This window comes from Nicotiana tabacum, chromosome 1, assembly GCF_000715075.1.
Source record: "Nicotiana tabacum cultivar K326 chromosome 1, ASM71507v2, whole genome shotgun sequence".
Taxonomy (NCBI): Eukaryota; Viridiplantae; Streptophyta; class Magnoliopsida; order Solanales; family Solanaceae; genus Nicotiana; species Nicotiana tabacum.
The window spans coordinates 34,486,317-34,509,685 of NC_134080.1; the positions used below are offsets into that span (position 1 = coordinate 34,486,317).

The following is a 23,369-nucleotide window of genomic DNA, read 5'->3' on the forward strand; positions in this document are numbered from 1 at the left end:
GAGGGGATTAAGTTCCTTAAGGAAATACTGTGAATTCAGTGGGCTCGGATTAAATTATGTTTCTTCTACATTTATGTTTAACGTTATTTTTCTTCTCCAGAATTATTTTACAAATACAGTATAGTAACAAGCTTAAGGAACTTAATATTTTCTATTTGTGTTATACTCACTGTTCTGGATACTAAAACCTTTGTGGTTTTCTAATCTCATTTTGGAGATTAAAGCCTTCGTGGTCTTTTACTCCATTTGTTTACTTTAACGTATATTCTATTTTGGTTTACTATCTGTTATTCGGAGATTAAAATCCTAGTGATTTTCTACTCTATGAAGATTAAAATCTACGTGATTTTCTACTCCAGTTTTATTCAGTTTGAAGATATAAAAACTTCATCGTTTATTAAATGTTTGTTTATGTCATTCTTTTACAGAAATGACGAATGAGAATGGAAACCAGAATGTTCCTATGGTGACTGCCAATGCATCGACAAGCCGAACAACAGTGCCGTTGGCACCGGCACCGGCAGAAAAACCTGAAAAAATTTCCGGGATTGATTTCAAGCGGTGGCAGCACAAGATGTTCTTCTACTTGATGACTTTAAGTCTACATAAGTTCATTAAGGAAGATGTTCCTGTTCTGCCCGACGAACAATGGAAGCTTTCTCGTGACTGAGGCGTGGAAGCATTCTGATTTTTTGTGCAAGAATTACATTCTTAGCGGACTGGAGGACGATCTGTATAACGTCTATAGTAATGTGGAGACGTCAAAAGAATTGTGGAATGCACTTGAAAGGAAATACAAAACTGAAGATGCTGGGTTGAAGAAATTCGTTGCAGCTAAATTTTTGGACTACAAAATGGTAGATAGCAAGTCTGTTATTACCCAAGTCAAGGAATTGCAAGTGATTATTCACGATCTTCTTGCTGAAGGTATAAGTCGAATTAATATTGATGTTGAAAATATTAATTATATTATCATTACTAATAGAATTTTCATTGAAGGCCTTGTCATCAATGAAGCATTCCAAGTTGCAGTGATATTGAAAAATTGGCTCCTTTGTGGAAGGACTTCAAAAATTACTTGAAACACAGACGCAAGGAGATATCGCTTGAAGATTTCATTGTTCGGTGGAGAATCGGAGAGGACAACAAAGCTGCTGAAAAGAAAGGTCGTGGAAACCCAACATTAATGGGAGCAAACATTTTTGAGGATGCTCCTCAAAATAATAGAAAGAGGAAGAAGGCTTCTGGACCTAAAAACAACCAAAGCAAGAAGCGGTTCAAAGGAAATTGCTACAACTGTGGAAAAACTGGGCACAAATTTGTAGATTGTCATGCTCCAAGAAAAGACAAGAAGAAGGGGTCAAGCAATCATGGTTGAAAAGCAGGAGGATATTGACGACTTGTGTGTTATGCTTTCTGAATGCAACCTGGTGGAAAATCCTAAAGAATGGTGGATTGATTCTATAGCAACTCGCCATGTTTGTGCTGTTGGAGAAGCGTTTGCTACTTATGCTCCCGTTGGACCCGAAGAGACACTTTCTATGGGAAATTCTGCAACAGCCAAAATAGAAGGATGTGGCAAGATATTTCTGAAAATGACTTCTAGCAAGGTGGTGACTCTGAACAACGTCCTTCATATTCTCGAGTTAGGAAGAACGTAATCTCTACTGCACTTCTTGTTAAGAACGGGTTTAAGTGTGTCTTTGTATCTGATAAAGTTGTAATAAGTAAGAATGAGATGTTTATAGGAAAAAGTTACCTCACTGAGGGCCTTTTCAAACTGAATGTAATGGTCGTTGAGAATAATAAAATTTCAGCTTTTTCTTACTTACTTGAGTCAAATCTATATTATATTAAAAGGAGAGTAGTATGCATTGTGGTTAAGCCAAGTGGCAAGCTAAAATGAAGCCACTTGGCAATTTTAGGACAACATTAATAATTAGAAATTATATATAGAAACATAATTAATGGAGGTAGTTTAATGAATCTTATACATAATCTAAATAGATCTAGACAAATCTAATCTATATATCTATATTTAAATTTATATGTATATTTGTATCAATATCTATATTTGTATCAATATCTATATCTATATCTATATTTATATCTATATATTGATCCACTCATAGATTTTCTTCTATGTTAGCTAGAAATATGGAGGTGAAAAATTAATTAAAAACTATAATAGAAAAAATATATATAAAGACATAAATTGAGATAACCTGTGACAAATATATATATAAAGACGTGAATTGAGATAACCTATGACTATTTATACTTTGGAGTAAGTTAAAATATAAAATAAAACTAAAAATTACTTAAGATATTAAAGATTTATTGAGTTTAAAAACTAAATAAATTCAAGCAATAAAATAAGATCTTACATAAAGTATACAAATTAATTATAAGGTAAGAAAAAAAATAATCAGCAAAAGATATTTTAATAACGAGAAAAATAAATTCATATTAATATTGATAAATCGTGCAAACGAATATTTTATACGTAAATATTACTACAACATTTAGTTATAATGTGTTCAAACAATTAAGAAAATATTTTTCTATGATTAATATTTGAATTGAGTTTAGTTAGTTTAAGTTTGAAAGCATACCATAATTTTTTGAAAATATGGTCCAATTAAGAAAATAGAATGATAAAAATTATTTGAATTTGAGATGAGAAAGTATTTTAATTTTTATCTATATTATATTAGAATGAGTGTGGTAAAAATAGATATTAAATTCAAACAGGCTAATAAAAATTCACATGACAATGTAATAATATTAGGTATTGAATAATATAAAATCAATAATAAAGAATAAATAGAAAAAAAACTAAGATTTTTTATCATAGGAAAAAGTGTAAAACTTATTTAAATTTGAGATGAGAAAGTTTTTTATATTATGATAAGAAAAGTCATAATATAAGTCCACATAACTCAAGTCTAATAGTAGTAAAATCAAAAACTAAAAATATTGAACAATAAAAATAAATTAGAGATAATATAAGGACATTTATAAATCATAAGTTTAGAAAATAAAATAAAGTAAATATACAATACTTAAAAATATTATTAAATTTTAAATAATTTAAAATTTTCGAGCAATAATTTTAAAACAAAATAAATATTTATTTTATAATTAAAAGATTATATATTTATCTTATATTATTAAAGAAAAGTAGTTGAGAATGATATTCAATAAAGTTATGAGTTAATGAAAAGCCACATAAAACATAATAAGACTATATATTAGATTAAAAAATAGGAAAATTATGTTAACTTATTAGAAATTTACTATTAGAAATGAAAAGAAAAGACTATTTGAATTTGAGATTAGAAAGTTCTTAAAACTATGCTGCAAATGCTCAAATTATGAATAATACCACGAAATTGAAGTCTTATTTATAAAAAATAAAACAATAATAAAATAACATTTTAAATTATAAAATAAATTTCTAATATAGGTAATTTTATAAAAATTAAATTTGTATCTTAAAATAAAAAAGAAAAAAAATTTATGTAAAGAAGTAAAATGACAGTGAAAATATTACTACAACATTTAGATATAATATGTTCAAACAATTAAGAAAATATTTTTCTGTGATTAATATCTGAATCGAGTGCAGTTAGTTTGAGTTTGAATGCATAGCATAATGATTTGAAAATGCGGTCCAATTTAGAAAATAAAATGATAAGAATTATTTGAGTTTGAGATGAGATTTTTTTTTGAAAATATTACATAAAGGATTAAAATGACAGTAAAAATATTATTACAATATTTAGAAATAATGTGATAAAAATTAAGAATGTTTTTTCCTATGAATAAATAAACTTTTAAAAATACAAAATAAATTTCTAATATTGGTAACCTTAATAATGAAAATTAAAAATTAAATTTTATCTTATAGCTAAAAAAGAACAAAAATTTAACTGCATCTAATACAAAATTAATTATAAGAGAACTTAATACATTTGGAACATGATAATCAAATAACTTATGTATTAATATTTTAGGACTTATGATTAATATCTGAATCGAGTATAGTTAGTTTGAGTTTGAATGCATAGCATAATTTTTTGAAAATGTGGTTCAGTTTAGAAAATAAAATGATAAGAATTATTTGAGTTTGAGATGAATTTTTTTAAAAAAATATTACGTAAAGAATTAAAATAATAGTAAAAATATTATTACAATATTTAGAAATAATGTGTTCATAAAATTAAGAAAGTTTTTTTCTATGATTAAATAAATTTTTAAAAATACAAAATAAATTTCTAATATTGGTAATCTTAATAATGAAAATTAAAATTAAATTTTATCTTATAGCTAAAAAGAAAGAAAATTTAACTGCATCTAATATGAAATTAATTATAAGAGAACTCAATACATTTGGAATATGATAATCAAATAACTTATGTATTAATATTTTAGACTAATTAAAAGTTACAATTTAAAACAAAATATGACATTATTTTGGTTATAGGTAAAATATTAATATAAAACTAGTTAACATTTATAGTAGGGAAGAGAATGTATATTAAAAAGAAAATAGAAGTAGTGTGAGGATACTTATACTTTAAATTAATTTTAATATATATAAAATCAATTAATTAAATTATATTTAAAAATATTATTGGCAAATTTAAATGATTAAAATATTATGAATAAGAGGATAAAAGCATAAAAATATATCAAATTTCGAGAATAAAACATTTATTTTTATCATATACTATTAAAAGGATAATAAGCAAGACATTAATTTAATCATAAGCTAACAAAAAATTATATGATATTATGATAATATGAAATATTAAATAATATAACTATAAGAAAAGAACAAAAAAAAAGAATTTATGTAAAAATGATGTGATGAATAAGACATATTTGACTTTGTGATAAAAATAAAGTGATTGTAAGAATTTTGTTAAAATAATATGATCTAATGTGCTCGAACAAGACAGATCACAATATGACATGTTTAGTATTCTTTAATATCGACAAAGGAACGAAATGCAAGTACTAAAATCAAGGGGTTAGGTTGCTACAAATATATGTTAAAAAGATTGGTTGTCTACTACGAGATTTGATCAATAATTTCATATCCTGCTTCATAATTAAATTCTCATGTTATATAATTTTTATCTGAGAGATATATATTTTAAGGTTATTTGTACATGATTCAAACAACATACATCGCAATTTGAAATGATTTGTCCGCGCATCGCGCGGGGTACTAATACTAGTTATATTAAAAGGAGAGTAGTGAAGCATGTGGTTAAGACAAGTGGCAAGCTAAAATGAAGTCACTTGGTAATTTTAAGACAACATTAATAAATATAAATTATAAATGAAACATAATTAATGGAAGCAGTTGAATGAATCCTATACATAATCTAAATAGATCGTAGAAAAATTTATTTTTTTCCTTCAAAGTGAGAAATCTACATGGAACAACCTAAAGGGTTTGTGGTTCCAGGTAAAGAAAAGATGGTATGTAGACTTGTTAAGTCCCTTTACGGACTAAAACACCCAAACAATGGCGTGCGAGATTTGACCAACTAATTTTGTCAAATAGTTTTAAGATAAATAAATGTGATAAATGAGTGTACATTAAAAATGTTGCAAATCACATAGTCGTTGTTTGCTTGTATGTGGATGATATAATGAGTAATGACATTGCCAACATAAATGCGACTAAGCGTATTCTAACTAGCAAGTTTGATATGAAGGACTTGGGAGTTGCTGATTTAATTCTGGGCATTAAGATCCATAAGACTCCTCAAGGTCTGGCATTGTCACAATCTCATTATATTAAGATAGTACTTGGAAATTCAAGTACTTAGATTTTAAAGTTGCAAAGACTCCAATTGACGTGAATCTTGCACTAACAAAGAACAAAGGCCAAAGAATATCACAATTGGATTATGCTCGTGTGTTCGGATGTTTAATGTATATCATGAATTGTACACGACCAGATATAGCTTTTTCTATAAGTAAATTGAGTCGATACACGTGTAATCCATGTCAATCTTATTGGATGGCAATAAAACGAGTTTTGGGATATTTAGAATATACCCAGGACTTTGCTTTGCACTACAGTAATTATCATGCGGTAATTGAGGGATATTGTGATGCATATTTGATCACCGGTTCAACTGATTCTAAGTACACAAATGGATATGCATTCACTATTGGTGGAGGAGTGATATCTTGGAAGTCGTCCAAATAAACCTGTATTGCCTGCTCTACAATGGAGGCTGAGTTCATAGCCTTAGATAAAGTCGGTGAAGAAGCTGAATGGCTCCGGAATTTCTTGGAAGACATTCCATTTTGGCCCAAACCGTTGGCACCAATATGCATACATTGAGATAGTCAAACGGCAATTGGAAGGGGCTGGGAGCGTTATGTATAACGGTAAATCTCGTCATATACGACGAAGACATAAAATCGTTAGGCAATTACTCTCAAGAGGAATTATCACGATTGACTATGTAAATTCAAGCGATAATGTGTCAGATCCACTTACGAAAGGCCTAACTAGAGAGATAGTTGAGAAATCATCTAGGGAAATGGGACTATGGCCGAGGACAAGTCATTCTAGCGATAACTCTACCTAGAAGACTAGAGATCCCAAGATCTAGGTTCAAGGAAATCAAACAAAGTCATTAGTGACGGTTCAACATTGTCAACTAAAATCTTAGTCCATTCTCGGGATATGACAATGTTCAGTACCAAGGATAAAACGTTAAGGCTTTTTAATGGTTTCTAAATTTGATACGGGGTATATCAAATAGTGTATCTACGAGATAAAATGTTTAGGAATCACCTATGTAAGTGTGAAGTGTTAGCCGCTTCAAGGAGAATTTTGTAAGGCCAGTTCTCTATGCACTTATGAAACCAGGCAGTGTTCATAGCTGAAACGAACACAACAATGAGAATCAAAGACGGTTAAGGGTTGATTGTGTGACTTATGTTTGTATAAGTATACACTAAAGTTCGACGGTTCAAAAATATCAAATTTATCGATTGATCGAGTATATCCGACATAAGTTCACTACGGAAAGTTCAAAGGAAAACCTACTTATCCAGATGCGATTAATCCTTGCTTGCGAATCACACAGTTTTCATGTATATTTCCATGATATATCCATTCCCCATTCATGTGGGAGATTGTTGGGGTTTTAAGCTTATTTTAGCTTAAAAGAGGATGAATGATACATTGTCCCATATTGGAGGAGGAAAAGACTTTTGATGGGTATATATATAATTGCTCTTCTTCTAGCTCTTAAAGAGTTAAGAAGAAGGCAAGCCTCACGCCGTAGTCGTTGTCGCTCGCTCGTCTCGGCTTCGTCTTCGGATTTAGATTAGGATTGGTCAAATGATCGATTGATTGATTAATTTTTTGAACCAAATTTATTTGTTAATATTAAAAATTACCATAATATTATTCAATCCAAATTATCCATTTTTTAATGGAAATTTAATTCTCCTTCGTGTTGTCACGCCCCAAATCTGGGGAGGTGTGGTTGGCACTCGGTGTCGCACTGGCCCGAGCGAACCACTCTTTAACTCATGATCATTCGACCAAAACTAGAACATACATAGGCTGAGTTAGCTGAGCTCATTCCTTTCGTAACTATCATGAGCCAACATAGCCATAACTCATAATGTACAACTGTAAGTGGAAAACATTGTACCACTGAACCATTTTTCTTAAAACATGAATACATATGGGCCGTCAAGGCCTCTGATATATTGTACAAAATGAACCTCTGTCTACAAAGCCTTTAAAATTATTTGACATCAAATGGGCAAGGTACCGACCTACCCATAAGTCTGTCGCTAAAACTCTGACACGATGACTTATAGACTCGGCTGCACTCCAAAAGAGGTGGAGTCTTACCGGTCCTTTGCTGAACGCTAACCTTGTCTACCATGAGGGCTCGTCAAACTGATTACCTATGCCTGCAGGCATGAATGCAGCGTCCCCAACAAAAGGATGTCAGTACGAATAATGTACTGAGTATGTAAGGAAGAAACTGAAACATAACAATAAGTCAACATTAATTAAAGACATATAAGAATTAACCTGAATCTATGAAGTGTCACCGTATATGCATACTTATTATACTTACACATATAATGCTTCTCTTTGAGACTATTTCTTTTATCCATATCATATGATGCATGACTGCCCAACTGATCAGTGGTAACTGCCCGACCGACCATTGCACGGTGGTAAATGTATGACTGCCCAACCGGTGGTAAATAATGATACATAACTTCCCAACCGGTGGTAACTGTCCGACCGGCCGTCGTACGATGATAAATGAATATGCATGACTGCCCAACCGGCCGTAGCACGGTGGTAAATATATAATTGCCCAACCGGCCGTAGCACGGTGGTAAATATATAACTGCATAACCGGTCGTAGCATAGTGGTAAATGCATATGCATGAAGATGCATGTATTACTATATTATAAACATTAACATCTTTATCAAATACCTCAATAGGGAACTAGATACATACTTAGACATGCTTGAATATTACTTTACGGGAATGAATAACATAGACATCCTTAACTGCTAAGAGTAGAACCACTTATGAAATATTATTATGTTTACGTATCGTTACTTGGATCATGCTAAAAGAAAGACGGGATAGCCTTAACATACCTTTGTCGCCAAATTTCTACTTGTATCCATGAACAATCTCCTTAAAAATAGATGAAAGACGATGTTGTAATTACTGCACGAGCCAATCATCATCTAGTTTACCAAATATAGATTGAAATATTGAAAGAGAAAGCTGCAATAGAGTCAGTGTTACAACTGAAATCAGTTTTGACCGTAACTCCACCTCCATTTCCATGTCTCACCTTCCCACAAGTACATGGAGAAAACGAGAAAAAGAGCTTCATTTAAAACATCGTTCGTGCTACAAAATAATCCCAATTCAAAGCTTAATCAAAGAAATTTTTTTGCGGAGTTCTACAATGAAAAAAAATTAAAAAATAATAATATACTAACTCCTTGTAATGGTAACCCTCTAAGACACTATATAAATATATTATCTATTAAGTCTCTACTTGCACTAATTAGAATGTCTTATGTTCACAAAATGAACAAAATAGCCCCACGTAATAAACAATCAAGTATAGGTGGCACAAGCTCAATACATAGCGAACAATTAAATTAGCGAGTTGCATGTCTAGTTACACGTGGATTGATGCCCACACAATACTTATCTATTAATTAATAAATTATTCATATAATTAAAAATTATCTCCAATTACTTAAAATATTATCTATTTTTAATACACTTTATGTACCCTACTATCATGGTCATGTGGTACCATATAAATAAATAAATATATTATTATTTCATTAAAACATTCATGTAAAAAAAATACATATATTTTCTCAACTTATAATTTTCTTAATCTCATATAAAGAGTACAAGTTTTCGTACGCTTAATTCTTAAAATGGTAAAAGATAACCTTCTTTTCTTGTGAGAAAAATAATTTCTATCTTTACAATAAAGAAAATCTCATAAACTTTCTTATATTATGTGTATAATTTAAAGCATATCCAGAAGTAGCAATATTAATAACTATATAAAATCATATTTTTCAAACTTTTTTCTACAATAAATGTCTCACTCAAAATAAATACCATATCAAAATTTATCTAACGGTATCAATGTTGTTAAACTTACGGGGTCTTATAATAACATAGTCACAAATCCTCTATAATCTCATGAATGATATTAATCCCTTCAAGCTCATAGGGATTACTATGACTTATCCTAATATTAAAGTACGAGATGTAACACACGTTTTAAATTTCCGTTTTGTTTTGCGTAAATAGCCATTTACGTTATGGCAGTTTTACGTGAACAGTCATGACAAACCTTCTGAAGAGCTACACCTCTTCGTTTAAACTCAACATGTTGGCTATAAATAGCACATTATTCCCTTAGATTTTTCATACGAAATTTCTGAGTTCTCCTCTTCCTTTCTGCATTGTTTTCTTACACAAAACAAATAACGTAAGTGTGATTTGCTGCCGTCATTTGTGTTCGCTGAAACACTGGGGTTTGAAGCACCGCTACACCAGTGTGTAATTTGTTCTATCATGGGAGGAAATAATCCACAACCTCGGGTACTAGGAGATGATTAAGTTCCTTAAGAAAACACTGTGAATTCAGTGGACTCGGATTAAATTCTGTTTCTTCTACATTTCTATTTATAAGTTATTTTTCTTCTCCAAAATTATTTTACAAATACAATATAATAATATTTACTAGGTTCAGTTGAAGTCTGACACTCGTATGCAGTATGCTGCATTCGTCCCTGCTAGCTTTAGTATGGTAGGATTATAAAATCATGTGGTTGCACGTCTAACGAACGGTACTAAAACAACTCTTGAATAGTCCTTTTATATATTTCCCGAATGCAGTAGACATTTTCTTCCCCCATTAGAATATTGTTTTGGTTAATAAATATCTATACTTGGTTTTGTTTTCACTATTTCCAAACTTAAACGTGAACCCCATATTTTCCCCCAACTTGTAACACCTTTTGAACAACAAAAAGAGGGGGGGAAATGAGAAGAAAAGGGACCTTGAGATTTGAGAACATATGATATCAAGTTTTAACGATTCCCCTTTGAATAAAAATATTTGGAGAAGTTCTCTAAAAACAGAACACAAATGCATCTCTGTTCTTTAAAAAAAACAAATATCAAATAGTCTTTCACGAACCAAAATAAATATTAAAAAAATATATAATTTAAATATCTCAATTCACTTTTAATGAGTTTTTAAAGCCACGCAAATATTATACTACTATGTTTCTTAAGGTTACAATTTTAAAAGTTAATACTCCCTGCGTTCCAGTTTGGGTGAACGTATTTACTTTTTGGTCCATTCTAACCGGAATGACCCCTTTTTAAATTTGGAAATAATTTAGCTTAACTTTTTAATTTTACCCTTAATGAGAAGTTTTTATAACCATATAAGTACTCTGGACCCTATTCTAACATGTTTAGGATCATAATTTTTTTTTTTTTTTCTTAAACTTCGTACCAATCAAACAGGTTCACATGAATTGGAACGGAGGCAGCATTTCTCTACCGAAGGAAAAAAAAAAAGGAAAAGAAGAAAAACCCAAGTAAAAACCGATTAGACCGGTTGAATGCAGTTAGGGCAGCTAAGAAACCGGGAGTATAAATAATCCCCCCAAGTTCGCTCGCTGTAAACGGTCAGGGGGCGTAACAAAGCCGAACAAGACTGCTCTTCCTTCGCCAAAGAACAACTCCTACTATCTTATCCTTATTCTCAACAACAACAAAAGGTATTCCAGATCCCATCTCTCAAACCCTAGCTTCCATTTTACACTCCTAACAATTCCAAATTTGTGTTCTTTCTTCTGAAATAGTAGTAATTTCTTCTTTGGATTTTTGACTTGATTTGTTGTTATTAATAATAGATGGATCGGTACCAGAAGGTGGAAAAGCCAAGAGTAGAAACACCCATTGATGCAAATGAGATTCGTATCACCAGCCAAGGCCGCATGAGAAGCTATATTACCTACGCTATGACCTTGCTTCAGGTATAAAAATCTTTTCTTTCCTTAAAAGAATTATTTATCTATCGTATTGTTTTGTGCTATGATGTTGCTTACCATGCTGCTGTGTTTCGGTTCCTTTTGTTTTTGTTTTTTAATAATGTGGTTTCATATTAAAAGTCAAATTATTAAGTATTGGAATGAAATGGGTTATCATAATCTCCCAGTAATCTATTTTATAGACTTTCGTAATGTGGTTTTCATAGTGTGGCCTAGAAATGAGCCTGCTTCAGGTGTTTCTTTGATAAAAATGTTATCTTTTTAAGTCTTACTCAAATTGTTATGCTAGTTATTTTGCTTATCATGCTTCTATATCTGACCTCTTAATGTTGTTTTTTGTTTATTTTTATAATCTGGGTTTCGTATTAAAAGTCAACTTATTAAGTATTGGAATGAAATGGGTTTCATAATCTCTGTCTCATAATTTTTTGTAATGTGGGTTTCATTTTATGGTCTTGAGATATCCAGCTTCAGGTGTTTCTGTGATTGCGCTCTTAATGTGTTGCTTTATAATGTGGGTTCCGTTTTAGAAGATAAATTATTAAGTTTTGAAATGAAATGGGTTTCACAATCTTTTGTTATCAATACTATAATTTTTCATAATGTTGGTTTCATTTACGGTCTTGAAATTAGCCTGCTTCTCTGATAAATTTTTTAATTTTTGCTATTTATTGAATAATTCTGCTAGTGTTCTAATGTTTCCATGCTTCTATGTTTGCACTCTCGATTTATATATTTTTCTATATTTCAAAACGGTTTCATTTTATAGTCTTGCATAACCTTGATATGAGCCTGCTTGAGGCATTTCTCTGATAAAAATCTTGTCCTTTTGCTCTTTATGGTATCCTTCAACTAGTGTTCCTAGCTTTCCATGCTTCTGTTTGTGTTCTGTTAATTATCTTTTATTTTTAGTTTTCATAATACAGCTTTTACGCCCCCAGGGCGTTGGTTTAGTGGTAAAATTGGAACATGTGATGTGTGGATTAGACAAACATGTCACGAGTTCGAACGCTGCCATAAACAAAGACTGGTATTTAAGTGGATAAGGGTGGGTGGGTGGGGCATCATCCACCTAGTTTGCACTGTTCCTCCGAGATTTCTTAGTTATAATATGAATGGGGCTTTTATTATTTGCTCTTAAAATGAGCGTGCTTCCAGTTTCGTTGATAAATTTCTTACTTTTTACTCTTTATTGCGTACTTTGATTAGTGTTCCTAGCTTTCCTTTTTTCTGTAATGTGGGTTTCAGTGTATGGTCTTGAAATGAGCCTGTTGCAGGTTTTTTCTCTAAAAAGATCTTATGTTTTCTTTGTTATATCCTTCTGTTCTAGCTTTCCAGTTTCTTTTGGTGTTAGGCTAGCAACAGTGAGTTTACATGGTTGATAGGTTAGTTTGTATAGAATATAGATTTGGTTGTCCATTTGTTGATGTCTCTAGCTTCTGAGTTACTTCTGAGTTCTGAGTTATCTAGTTATCCTAAGGTCCAGTACGTCAGTTTCTCGAAATACCAAGAAAAGAAAATCATGAATTTCTCCAATTAGTTTGCTGAAGAGTGAATATATTGCCAAAGCCTTATAGAAACAATGCTTCTGCCCATCAATTTCAAAAAGGACCCCAAAAAGAAGGAAAAGGAAAAGGAAGAGAAAGAAGCACTTTTAAATCTGGAGCAGTATTAGTTTGGTGAAAACTACATTACCAAGAGACTGCTAGATTTTGGTGAGTGAGGTTTTATTGCCATACTAAGAACTTTATATTGGATTTTGGTGGGTGAGGTTATTGTCCCATAATGAGTACTTTGCCCTATGGGTATGGAAAGCTAAAAACTGTTCTGCAGCAGAAAACCGACTCAAACTGACTTAAAAAACTGACATGTTCTTTACGTTGATACGGTTTGGAGTTTGGACTTTGATGTTAACATTAGAAGAATCTATCCCCTCCTCATGAATATAGCCTATTAAATTTTAGGTCTCTACTAGAGTTTAACCTTTTAAAGGTAACTTCAGTAAGAGGCCTCATACTCTTAAGGTAAGCTAAATTCAGAATGTCTAATATGTTCTTGATAATAATTTGCTTCTCACTAGTCATGTAACGCTAACATTTTGTGTTTCTTCTTCTTTTAACAAGTTTATTCAGTTTTAAAATCTTGCTCTATCTCCAATACTGCCTAGAATCTTCAAATAGATGCAAGAGAGCACATTCTTCGCAGACAAGTTAACCAAAGTCAAAAAAGTACTTAGCACTGATAAAAAGGCAATAATGAAAAACAAAAACAGAATAAACGAAACCGTTTGTCAATATTTTTGTTTCATTTGGTTTATGCAGTTAACAAGCCGACTTAGTGCATGTTTGATTTTTTTGAACCATGAATACCCCTACTTTGACCTTTCATTTCTAGATGGCTTACCAGGGAAGATATTGCCTTATTGCTGATTCTCTTCTTTCCCCTTTTGCTGTTGGAAAAAGGGGCATGGGAATTAGCATCAACCTTAAAAAGTTTAAAAGCTAATTAGCTTTCTACACCTTGCATATTGCTGCATAATTTGCATGAGATTGTTTTAATATCTCTATTGATAATATGATTCATGTGTACTGCTCTCTTATGATACTTGATGTTCTTACTTTCGATGCAAAATCTGCAGGAAAACACATCAGATGAGATTGTGTTCAAGGCCATGGGCAGGGCAATCAACAAGACTGTGACAATTGTGGAATTGATTAAGGTAGACAATGCTTACTTTTTCCTTTGTAGTTCATTTGATCGTTGCATATTAGATCTCTAATAGACTTTTGGATTCGATCGCATGGTTCCAATGCAGAGGAGAATTGTTGGTCTTCACCAAATTACTTCAATTACATCCACAGACATTACTGATACATGGGAACCCCTTGAGGAAGGCCTCCTGCCGTAAGAGGATCTTACTGAAACTATGCCTTGGAGCTTTTGTCTTATTCTCTACTGCCTTAACCATTCCCTCATTTAACTTAATTATATCCGTACATGTTTTTTTTTGTGCTGCAGTCTTGAAACAACCAGGCATGTCTCAATGATTACAATTACTCTTTCTAAAAAGGAGCTGGATAAGAATAACATCGGGTGAGCTTCTTAATTTTTCAATTATTCCCGGACTTTGCATCTTCGACTTCTATTCCATTTTCCTGGAAAAGAAGCAGTATTTCTGAAGAACTTAAGCACGTTCATATAGAAATTATCTGCCTACTTTCTAGTTATCTTCAGTTTTACCTACTATGTCAAATTTTCCGTTCTGAATATGCCAGTTCTTGAATATTTCCTGAGCCATAAATATTTCTTTCTTTATTTGGATTGCTGCTTATTGTATAAGCATAAAGACGTGTTGTCAAACTTTTTGTACTTAGACCAATTGCTAATTGGCTTACAAAATCTGTGTGTCATGCTATGCTCTGTGCTGGCAGGTACCAACCTCCAATTCCAGCTGACCAGGTGAAGGTGTCTACAGACATTGACTATGAAGGAGGTTTGTTATATTGTGCAAATGAATAAGAATTTGGTTACACGTGAAACAAAATGGAATTTATTTGGTAATATATGATCTTTAGATGGATCACCTAATGGTCGAGGAAGAGGTCGTGGTGGTAGAGGAAGAGGAAGGTCTAGAGGTTATTCAGGTACGTCGTTGAGCTTTATTGTTGTAAAAACTCTGCTGATATGTAAATTTACACTCACATGTCAGGGCAACTTCTCTGCGAACACAACATGTTTGATTCTATTGGGGCATTGGTTGTTCACTGGTTGTGCAAGTCTTTCTTTTGGGATATATGGAATTGAGTGTATGCATATTTTTTAATCAGTAACGTGTATATACTCTTTGTATGTGCAACTTATCAGTTGAGGCTGAAATTAACATGTCTTAATGCACATGCTTCTTTTTTGTAAAACTATATAGTGAGGAATTAGGTCATATATGGCTTGTGATAAAAGGATTCATCTATAAGGGAATAAATCAATTATGCAAAGGTTTCCGCAGAAGAATGAGGAACCAAGTCACTAACTGCATGCCATTAGTGCAATTTTTAAGGTGAAATTAAATTAGTTTACTTGATTTCTTTTTTGATAATGTATGGTAAGTATTTTAGAAAGTGGCACCAAGTAGGTGCAGCAGCTATTTGGTTTGGTGGGTGATCTGGAAGCAGAGAAAGCAAAGGATTTTTGAAGGAAGAAAGGAATGCTTGTAGAAGATCAAATACAATCTGTTTGTAGCAGATTGTATCTTTACGTTAGTACTGGTGTAAGATGTCAAATGTATATGATGTTGATACTTTGACAGAATTCCTCAATTCCTTACTTTTTTCCTTTTTGATAAGTTTACTTATCAAAAAAGGACAAAGGAAAAAAATGAGGAACCAAGTCACCCATCAAAAAAAGAAAAAGAAAAAGAAAAAGAATGATGAACCAAGTCAACTAAGAATTATGTTAGAGAGGGGGTTTGGGAGGAAAGGGAGTGCTAGAAGTATTTTAATTTTGCAAAGTGTCTTGAACTAGCCTTTCAATTTTCTTGAAGTTGTTCTCTAATTTTTTTTTTTTTTTATGAAATGATGTGGTAAGTACTAAATAAATGCTCTGCCAAATTCTCAAGTCATAAGGTTGGAGCATTATATGCAAAGAAATAATTTTAGTTCATAAATGGCTTGTAGGGGAGAAACCATGTTGTGTCAATTGTAATACTTCCTCCGTTTCAATTTATGCGAACCTATTTCCTTTTTAGTAATGACCCATTTCCATATTTGAAAATCATTTACCTTTATGCAATTGATTTATAGTCACGCAATATATATACACACACACATATATATGCCTCATTTTACACCACAAGTTTGAAAGTCTTTTCTTTTTTTTCTTGAACTCCGTGCCCAATCAAATAGCTTCACATAAATTTGAAACAAAGAGAGTAGCTTTTTTCATAGTTCAGAAATGTCTACAAATCCTTGAGCCGGGTTCTGTTGGAAACCACCTCTCTACGTTCAAGGTAAGAGTAAGGAAGGTACACACTACCCTTCCCAAACCCCACTTATGGGATTATACTGGGTTTGTTGTTTCTGTTGAAATGTCTACAAAACCATGATATTGATTCAAAATGTGATGCATTTTTTTTATGCTATCCTAATACTTGCTTTCACCATGATGTCTACAAAACCATGATATTGATTCAAAATGTGATGCATTTTTTTATGCTATCCTAATAATTGCTTTCACCAAAATCCTGACCGCCCCACCAAGTGGGTGATGATTGATGTGGAGTTCTCTGTCCCCACTCTATGTTCAAATATATTTACATACATGTGAACTGAGGATGGTTATTCATGACATTCTGGCTGCATCTTATTCAGGGAATGGCTTTATGCCTGCGGAGTATGATGATGGAGGGTATGATCGGAATCGGAGCTACGGCAGGGGCAGGGGTCGAGGCAGGGGTCGGAACTTCCGTGGGCGTGGAAGAGGAGGGTATGGTGGTGCTCTGGACACTCAGCAAGATGCTGGTGGCTACATCCAAGAAGCACCTGTTCAGGGCCGAGGTAAGGTGTCGATGCCTTTGCATAGTTGTATGTTCCTCTGAGTAATTAAAATAACTCCTCTAAGACATTTCTAATGCTGGTTCACTCTTCCCTTTTTAAAATTTAACAACCTTTGTGTTCATGTTTATAAATTTCCCCAGCTTGTTTGGTTTTGCCCTCTAATGGAGTTGTGTTAAGTGCAATAAGCTTCCAGTTATAGAGAGTGTTGCTCAGAGCAAAATGGTATAGAATGGACAGAAGAGATGATAATTATATTTTACACCCACCCACCCCCTCCGCACAGGGGTTAACAGTGATTTCCCACTAGAGGAGCTTTACCACTAGCGTAACTGTGCCTCGTGCATGATGAGTTTTAAAATTCATTATTACTGAAGTAGTGTAAGAAATTGTGAGTGGACATAAGAAAATGCTACTCTAACAAGTGGAAGGTTAACTAGTAGTTATTGCTGTAATTTATTGATCCCATGCTTCCTCTTCCTAAGGGTTTATTTTGCTGTAGGCCGTGGACGTGGCAGGGGACCTCGTGGCAGGGGACGTGGATTCAGACCTAATGGGCCACCAATCCATGTTGCTGCTTAGTTGGTCAAACTTGGAAGCAACACAGAGATTATGTTCTATGAGTGCCTGCTCCTTTTTTTTCAACGTTTTTCTTTCATTTGTTCGTATTAACTTTAGGTTATTTTGATAATGTAATCAGTGTAGACTAGCATTAGAACTCAGTACCACCCTCCTTGTGGTGAGCATTTTTGTTTTCCTTAAGATCTTTCATGTTTTTTCAAGTAGGTTAGGTGTTTGATCAAGTGTAATTTCAATAGCGAGCAGCACATTCTTTTATATGTTTGTCAGGTATTCAGTGTTGACTTCATTCCCAAGGACTGCCAATAATACCCTGTTTACTGTATCTGCTTCTTACAGCCATCAGCTTTTATTATCTTCTCAATTTTGTTGCATGGCAATTGAGATTAGTCTGGTGTTTAACAAAATGTCCCATCCATGTAAAAAGTGATTAGAATACAGTTGTGTGTGGATTGATATTTTTCTAAACAAAAATTGTATCAGGCAACCTTTTACTTTGCATAATTATCTATCAGCAGTTCACGTTATTAATTTCAGTTACATCATATGACATTATAAAATTATTCCGAAACAACCTGCATGATATCAAGCGTGTTTTGTTTTTTGTTTTGAAGAACTAATATAAACACAGTACTAAGAAGTACAATGTAATTGTAAATTTTAATAACTAGCATAGGATAAAAGGGAGCTATAGAAAAAGTTTGAACATGATAATGAGAGAAAAAGTAACCTATAAAGAAGAGTCAAAATGATACAAATTTTTATAAGGTTGTGGGTCAACGTAGAAGAAAGTTTAGCTTAGCTTTAGTTTATTTAAAACGACAAAAATAACCCATCTATCTTTTGAGAAAGTAATGTTTTGCTTTCAGAAAACATTTTTTTTTTTTTTTTTTTTTTTTGTAACCAAAAGAAATGATTTTTAATTTCAGAAAACTATTTTAATCTGGGAGAACATGGCTCGTTACTTAGGCTCCAAGAACCTCAGAAGATTATTCATGGTGTCGGAATTATAATATTACTATTATAATTCAATTGCTGAAGTATGTGCCTATGTCATTTCATCTTCTTGGGACCATTTTAATGATTGCCTAAAGCTTATAGCCTTATATTAAGATCAGATTTCCCTTTCCTTTAATGAAGGAGACAAACTCAGTTTGAGGACAGTTCCTAGTTGGGAAGAAGCAAAAGCATAGAGTGGAAGAAGAGCTTCAGTAAAAAAAAATGGAGAGAGAAGAGAACATTGTAATTGTGGGTACTGGCATAGCTGGTTTTGCTACTTGTTTGGCACTTCACAGGTAAGAAAGAATATACTCTAGCAAAACTTATCATAGATATTACTGCATAAGTATGTTGAGTTTTGGGAGCTGTACTTGTTTGACGACCACAGATCTGGCATATAAGCTACGAGTTATGTAAAAGGGGCTTAGACAAATTTAAAAGTTTGTGTATATATTGAGAGGTGTATTCACTACCTTCAAAAACTTAATTCACCAGTAGCAAAATGTGTCATGTATTATACTGCATATGTTTGTTGAGTTGAGAGTTAGTGTTGTGTCTATATAGTGGCGGAGAAACCTGATAAGAATCGGGCATAACTCAATCCCAAAAGCTAGCTTAAAGGGTGAGAATTGCCCGAGCTATATAAGGAGTCCAAGGAACCCATCCATCTCCGGTGTCGGTGAGGGATTCCATCATCACTGAAAGGGTGAGGACTGGCCAAGCCATTTAAAGAGTCCAAGGAACCCATCCATTTTCGACGTGGGATTCCATCAAAAACCTTGGTACACAAAAACATTTTCTACAAATGTCGTTTGTGTCTACACAAATATGTTTGACGAATTGCATAAATGCTTTGTTTTGTAGGGTGGGGCTGCAGAGTATTGTCTTGGAATCAGCAGATTCGTTGCGAGCGACTGGATTTGCTCTGGCATTATGGACTAACGCCTGGAGAGCTTTGGATGCACTGGGAATTGGAGACTCTCTTAGACAAAGTTCCTTATCCATTACTGGGTAAGAGTTTCCCCTTATATTTCAATCTTATGAGATATCTGATTGAATTCAACATAATCCGATAGCATACGGATCAGTTTCTAAATTGGTTGTTGGAAAAATTAATTTAGGTTGGTCTCAGAAGAAAACAATTATACCTGATTGGAGTTAGTCATAGAAGAACTGATTTGGGAAAGTCTCGTCTTTTAAACTTCAGTCAAAACCTTTTGGAAAAATATCACTGAAATCCTAACTTTATAGCGATTTCATATGGTTAAAATTAGCAGGAAAATCAACTAAACACCTTTATTTAGTTCAGTAATAAATTTATTTTCCGGATAGCTGAAAAGCAAAAGAAATTGTCTCTATATCAATATATATTGAATTGGGTTGGGGGGGAGGTTGTCCAGCAGTAATTTCAAACAGCTGATAAAGAGAAAAATAATTGTTTTTGAAATGTGGAAAATTAAACATATAGAAAACAGGGAGGCCAAAATTAAATTTCCAGATATCAGAAACCAAACACATAATCAAAGCTGATGTTGCAAAACCGAAAACCCATTGTTTAGGGGTTAAACGCTAAACTGATTTGGTTGGTTTGGTTTTAGAACATTTCTAAACCAAAAATGAGCAATGGCTTTATTTGCTGATCTTGTTAGTCGCTCTTCCAGTCCTCATTATTATTGTTGTTGTTTGTTGTCGTCGCTTCTGTACAATCACATAAACACTCTAACCATATCTTATCCTATAGCAAAATGCATTCCTTTAGATCAAGGTACAATCACATAAGTGCTCTCCTCAATTAGTAAAAGCCCATCCTCGATCAGTCCCTCGAAGCTGTATTCACACAACTAACTACACTAGTATTTGATTGTCCAAATTGCATGGGATTTCTTGTGTTTTACTCTTTATCAAGTATCAACTATTGCTGCAGGATTAAAAGTTTCTCTGCGGATTCAGGAGCACCTATCAAGGAGGTATCATTTGTGGATGATAACTGGTAAATATTCAATGCTTAACTGATTAATTTATTTGTATAGTTGTTCAATCAATCGATCAACTATACATCAATCTCATATTAGTTGGGGTCGGTTATATTAATCTTTTTATGCGTCACCTCTATTTAGGTACATTTTGTTCTAACACTAGATAATCTAGGTTTTAAGACAAATTAGGAATCCTCTAAAATAGTATCACAATCTACATAGACATACAAATCTCTAACTATGATAAAAATTAACTCAAAAACACCGAAGTAACGTAAGTATAACAAGAAAAACTAATGTATTTAATCTCCGTGTACTATCATATAAGCCTTGACGATCTCACGACATCTTTGGACAGAACAATCACATATGTCACAAAGGTCTTAAGTATGAATAGGATGCACTGCACCATCGCGTATTCAGGGGATGCTGCATACCAATTGTCTGATTGTTCATTGGTGAAGTGATTTGGTTCATTGTCCTAATCCCTATGATTACGAAAAAGAAAGTTCATCTTTGAACAATGTTTCTCTTGGCTGACAATGTGTTTCTTAGATCTGTTTGTTGAGTTGAGTATGCCTTCCTTCAACTACCGGATGGACTGATTCCTCTGCCAAAATTTCTGTTTTTGAAGTCAGTAGAAAGTCATCTAAGGCGAGCTATATCATGTTTCAGTATAGATTATGAAAGCCGTTGCGTGAGAAGGAAAGATCTGTTGGAGAAATTAGCGAATGAACTGCCTCAAGGCGCTATTAGATATTCTTCCAAGGTTGTTTCCATTGAAGAATCTGGACCAATGAAAGTGGTACATCTTGCAGATGGTTCCACTATTAGAGCTAAGGTATATCTTTCTGTGGAATCTTTCACTTATGGTCCAAGATCGCTTTTTCTTCAACCTTGGAATCCTTATACGTATTGAAGCTTCAAATATAAAATTCCTTATTGTAGTCTGATATGACTAACTATGACAATCTTCAATTAAGGCCTTAATTGGGTGTGATGGAGTCAATTCTGTGGTGGCAAACTGGCTTGGGCTTCAGAAACCTGTTTATTCTGGGAGATCTGCAATTAGAGGGTTCGTTGAGTATCCGGACAAACATGGTTATCAGCCTAAGTTCCATGCATTTTTTGGAGGTGGACTTCGGTTTGGCTTTCTTCCTAGTGATGAGAAGAGTTTGTATTAGTTTTGCACATTCACACCATCTGCTATCCATTGTGAGCAAAGCTCATACATACTGTTATTTTGCAAACAGATTATTCTAATTTGGTGATGTTAAGAACTTGTGTTTCTCATTACAGAATATCAATCTAAACATGTTTAATTGTTCCCTTTTAATTGGACTGCAGTTGATGGAAATGCAGAACAAGATTCACTTAAACTGAAGCAATTTGTGTTGAACAAGGCCAGTAATGTGTCTAAAGAACTCTTCGCCGTTGTAGAGAGAACAACGCTAGACTGTATATCTTGCGCTCAGCTGAAATTGAGATTGCCGTGGAATGTTTTGCTGGGGAATATTTTGAAGAATAACATTTGCGTAGTAGGTGATGCACTTCATCCCATGACTCCAGACCTTGGTCAAGGTGGATGTTCTGCCTTAGAAGACAGTGTTGTTATTGCAAAATGCCTCAGAGAAGCTTTGGTGAAACCGATAACAGATAGAGGAGTTGAACAAGAAGATGAGGACGAGGACGAGGAGGAATTTATAAAGATCAAAAAAGGACTTGAAAAGTATGCTAAAGGGAGGAGATGGAGGAGTTTTACATTCATCAGTGCTGCTTATTTATCTGGTTTTATACAAGAGAGTGGTAGCAAGGTAATCAGTTTCTTAAGAGAACGCTTTTTGGCTGGAGTCACTATAGCAGTTACACTCAGAATGGCTAACTACGATTGCGGAAAACTCACTGTTTCTTGAAATGTATGTCCATACATCTCAAACTGTTGAACTGAAGAAAGAAAGAGGTGCCAACATTGGTGAAATTCCAACTTTTTTTGGCCATTATGATATACTATTCTTCTTGTATAACTTAGTCAACAGCATAGTTTGTGGCATGTTCCATTGAAACTCCTCCCTGGTTAATAAACAACAACCCAGTGTAATTCCACAAGTGGGGTCTGGGGAGGGCAGTATATACGCAGCCTTACCCCTACCCTGGACGTGTAGAGAGATTGTTTCGGATAGACCTTTAGCGAAAAGGATGAAGAAGCACCGATAGCAAGTCCCTGGTTAATAAACAAACATTATAATTGCTTGGCTCTCCAGTACATATGTATGCAGGATGTTGTGGATCTTTTGATGTTGAAATCCATTCTTCTGACTGAAATTATGTAAATGAAGATGAACTAGTGCCTAAATTAAAAGTTGATTGGTTGGTCTTCACCTAAACAACAAATAACATAACCTTGAATTAACTCGAACTGAATGGTTAAAATGCAACTCCTGTCTTCCATTTGAATACATGGTCAATTAGGCAATAAAGTGGAAACCAAACACCTAAGACTTAGAGAAGAGAAAACTACCCTCTATAGCCCCTCAAAATTTTAAGGGATTTTTTCATTCTTATACACTATTGGAAACTTTATTACCCTAAATGTTCATGTTTACTAAATTACCCTACCTACACAAGTTTTG

The 23,369-nt window shown here is 33.3% G+C and overlaps 2 protein-coding genes across 3 annotated transcripts; both read left to right on the forward strand.

The window, feature by feature from the left end:
• The first annotated feature begins 11,230 nt into the window (after positions 1 to 11,230).
• On the forward strand, positions 11,231 to 18,089 carry LOC107773675 (uncharacterized). The gene is made up of 9 exons (XM_075249691.1): positions 11,231 to 11,366; positions 11,502 to 11,624; positions 14,278 to 14,358; positions 14,455 to 14,543; positions 14,658 to 14,732; positions 15,071 to 15,132; positions 15,215 to 15,283; positions 17,003 to 17,188; positions 17,688 to 18,089. Exons 2-9 carry the CDS (start codon positions 11,502 to 11,504, stop codon positions 17,765 to 17,767), a joined length of 765 nt encoding a protein of 254 aa, XP_075105792.1. The 5' UTR covers positions 11,231 to 11,366; the 3' UTR covers positions 17,768 to 18,089.
• Positions 18,090 to 18,856: 767 nt separating this feature from the next.
• LOC107795169 (monooxygenase 2) lies at positions 18,857 to 23,104 on the forward strand. 2 transcript variants are annotated; one of them, XM_016617751.2, is made up of 6 exons: positions 18,857 to 19,059; positions 19,628 to 19,774; positions 20,688 to 20,753; positions 21,415 to 21,580; positions 21,723 to 21,873; positions 22,087 to 23,104. In XM_016617751.2, exons 1-6 carry the CDS (start codon positions 18,986 to 18,988, stop codon positions 22,650 to 22,652), a joined length of 1,170 nt encoding a protein of 389 aa, XP_016473237.1. In that variant the 5' UTR covers positions 18,857 to 18,985; the 3' UTR covers positions 22,653 to 23,104. The 2 variants fall into 2 exon arrangements, with proteins under 2 accessions (XP_016473237.1, XP_016473239.1); XM_016617753.2 differs by having other exon boundaries at positions 18,901 to 19,059; positions 21,420 to 21,580.
• Positions 23,105 to 23,369: the final 265 nt, after the last annotated feature.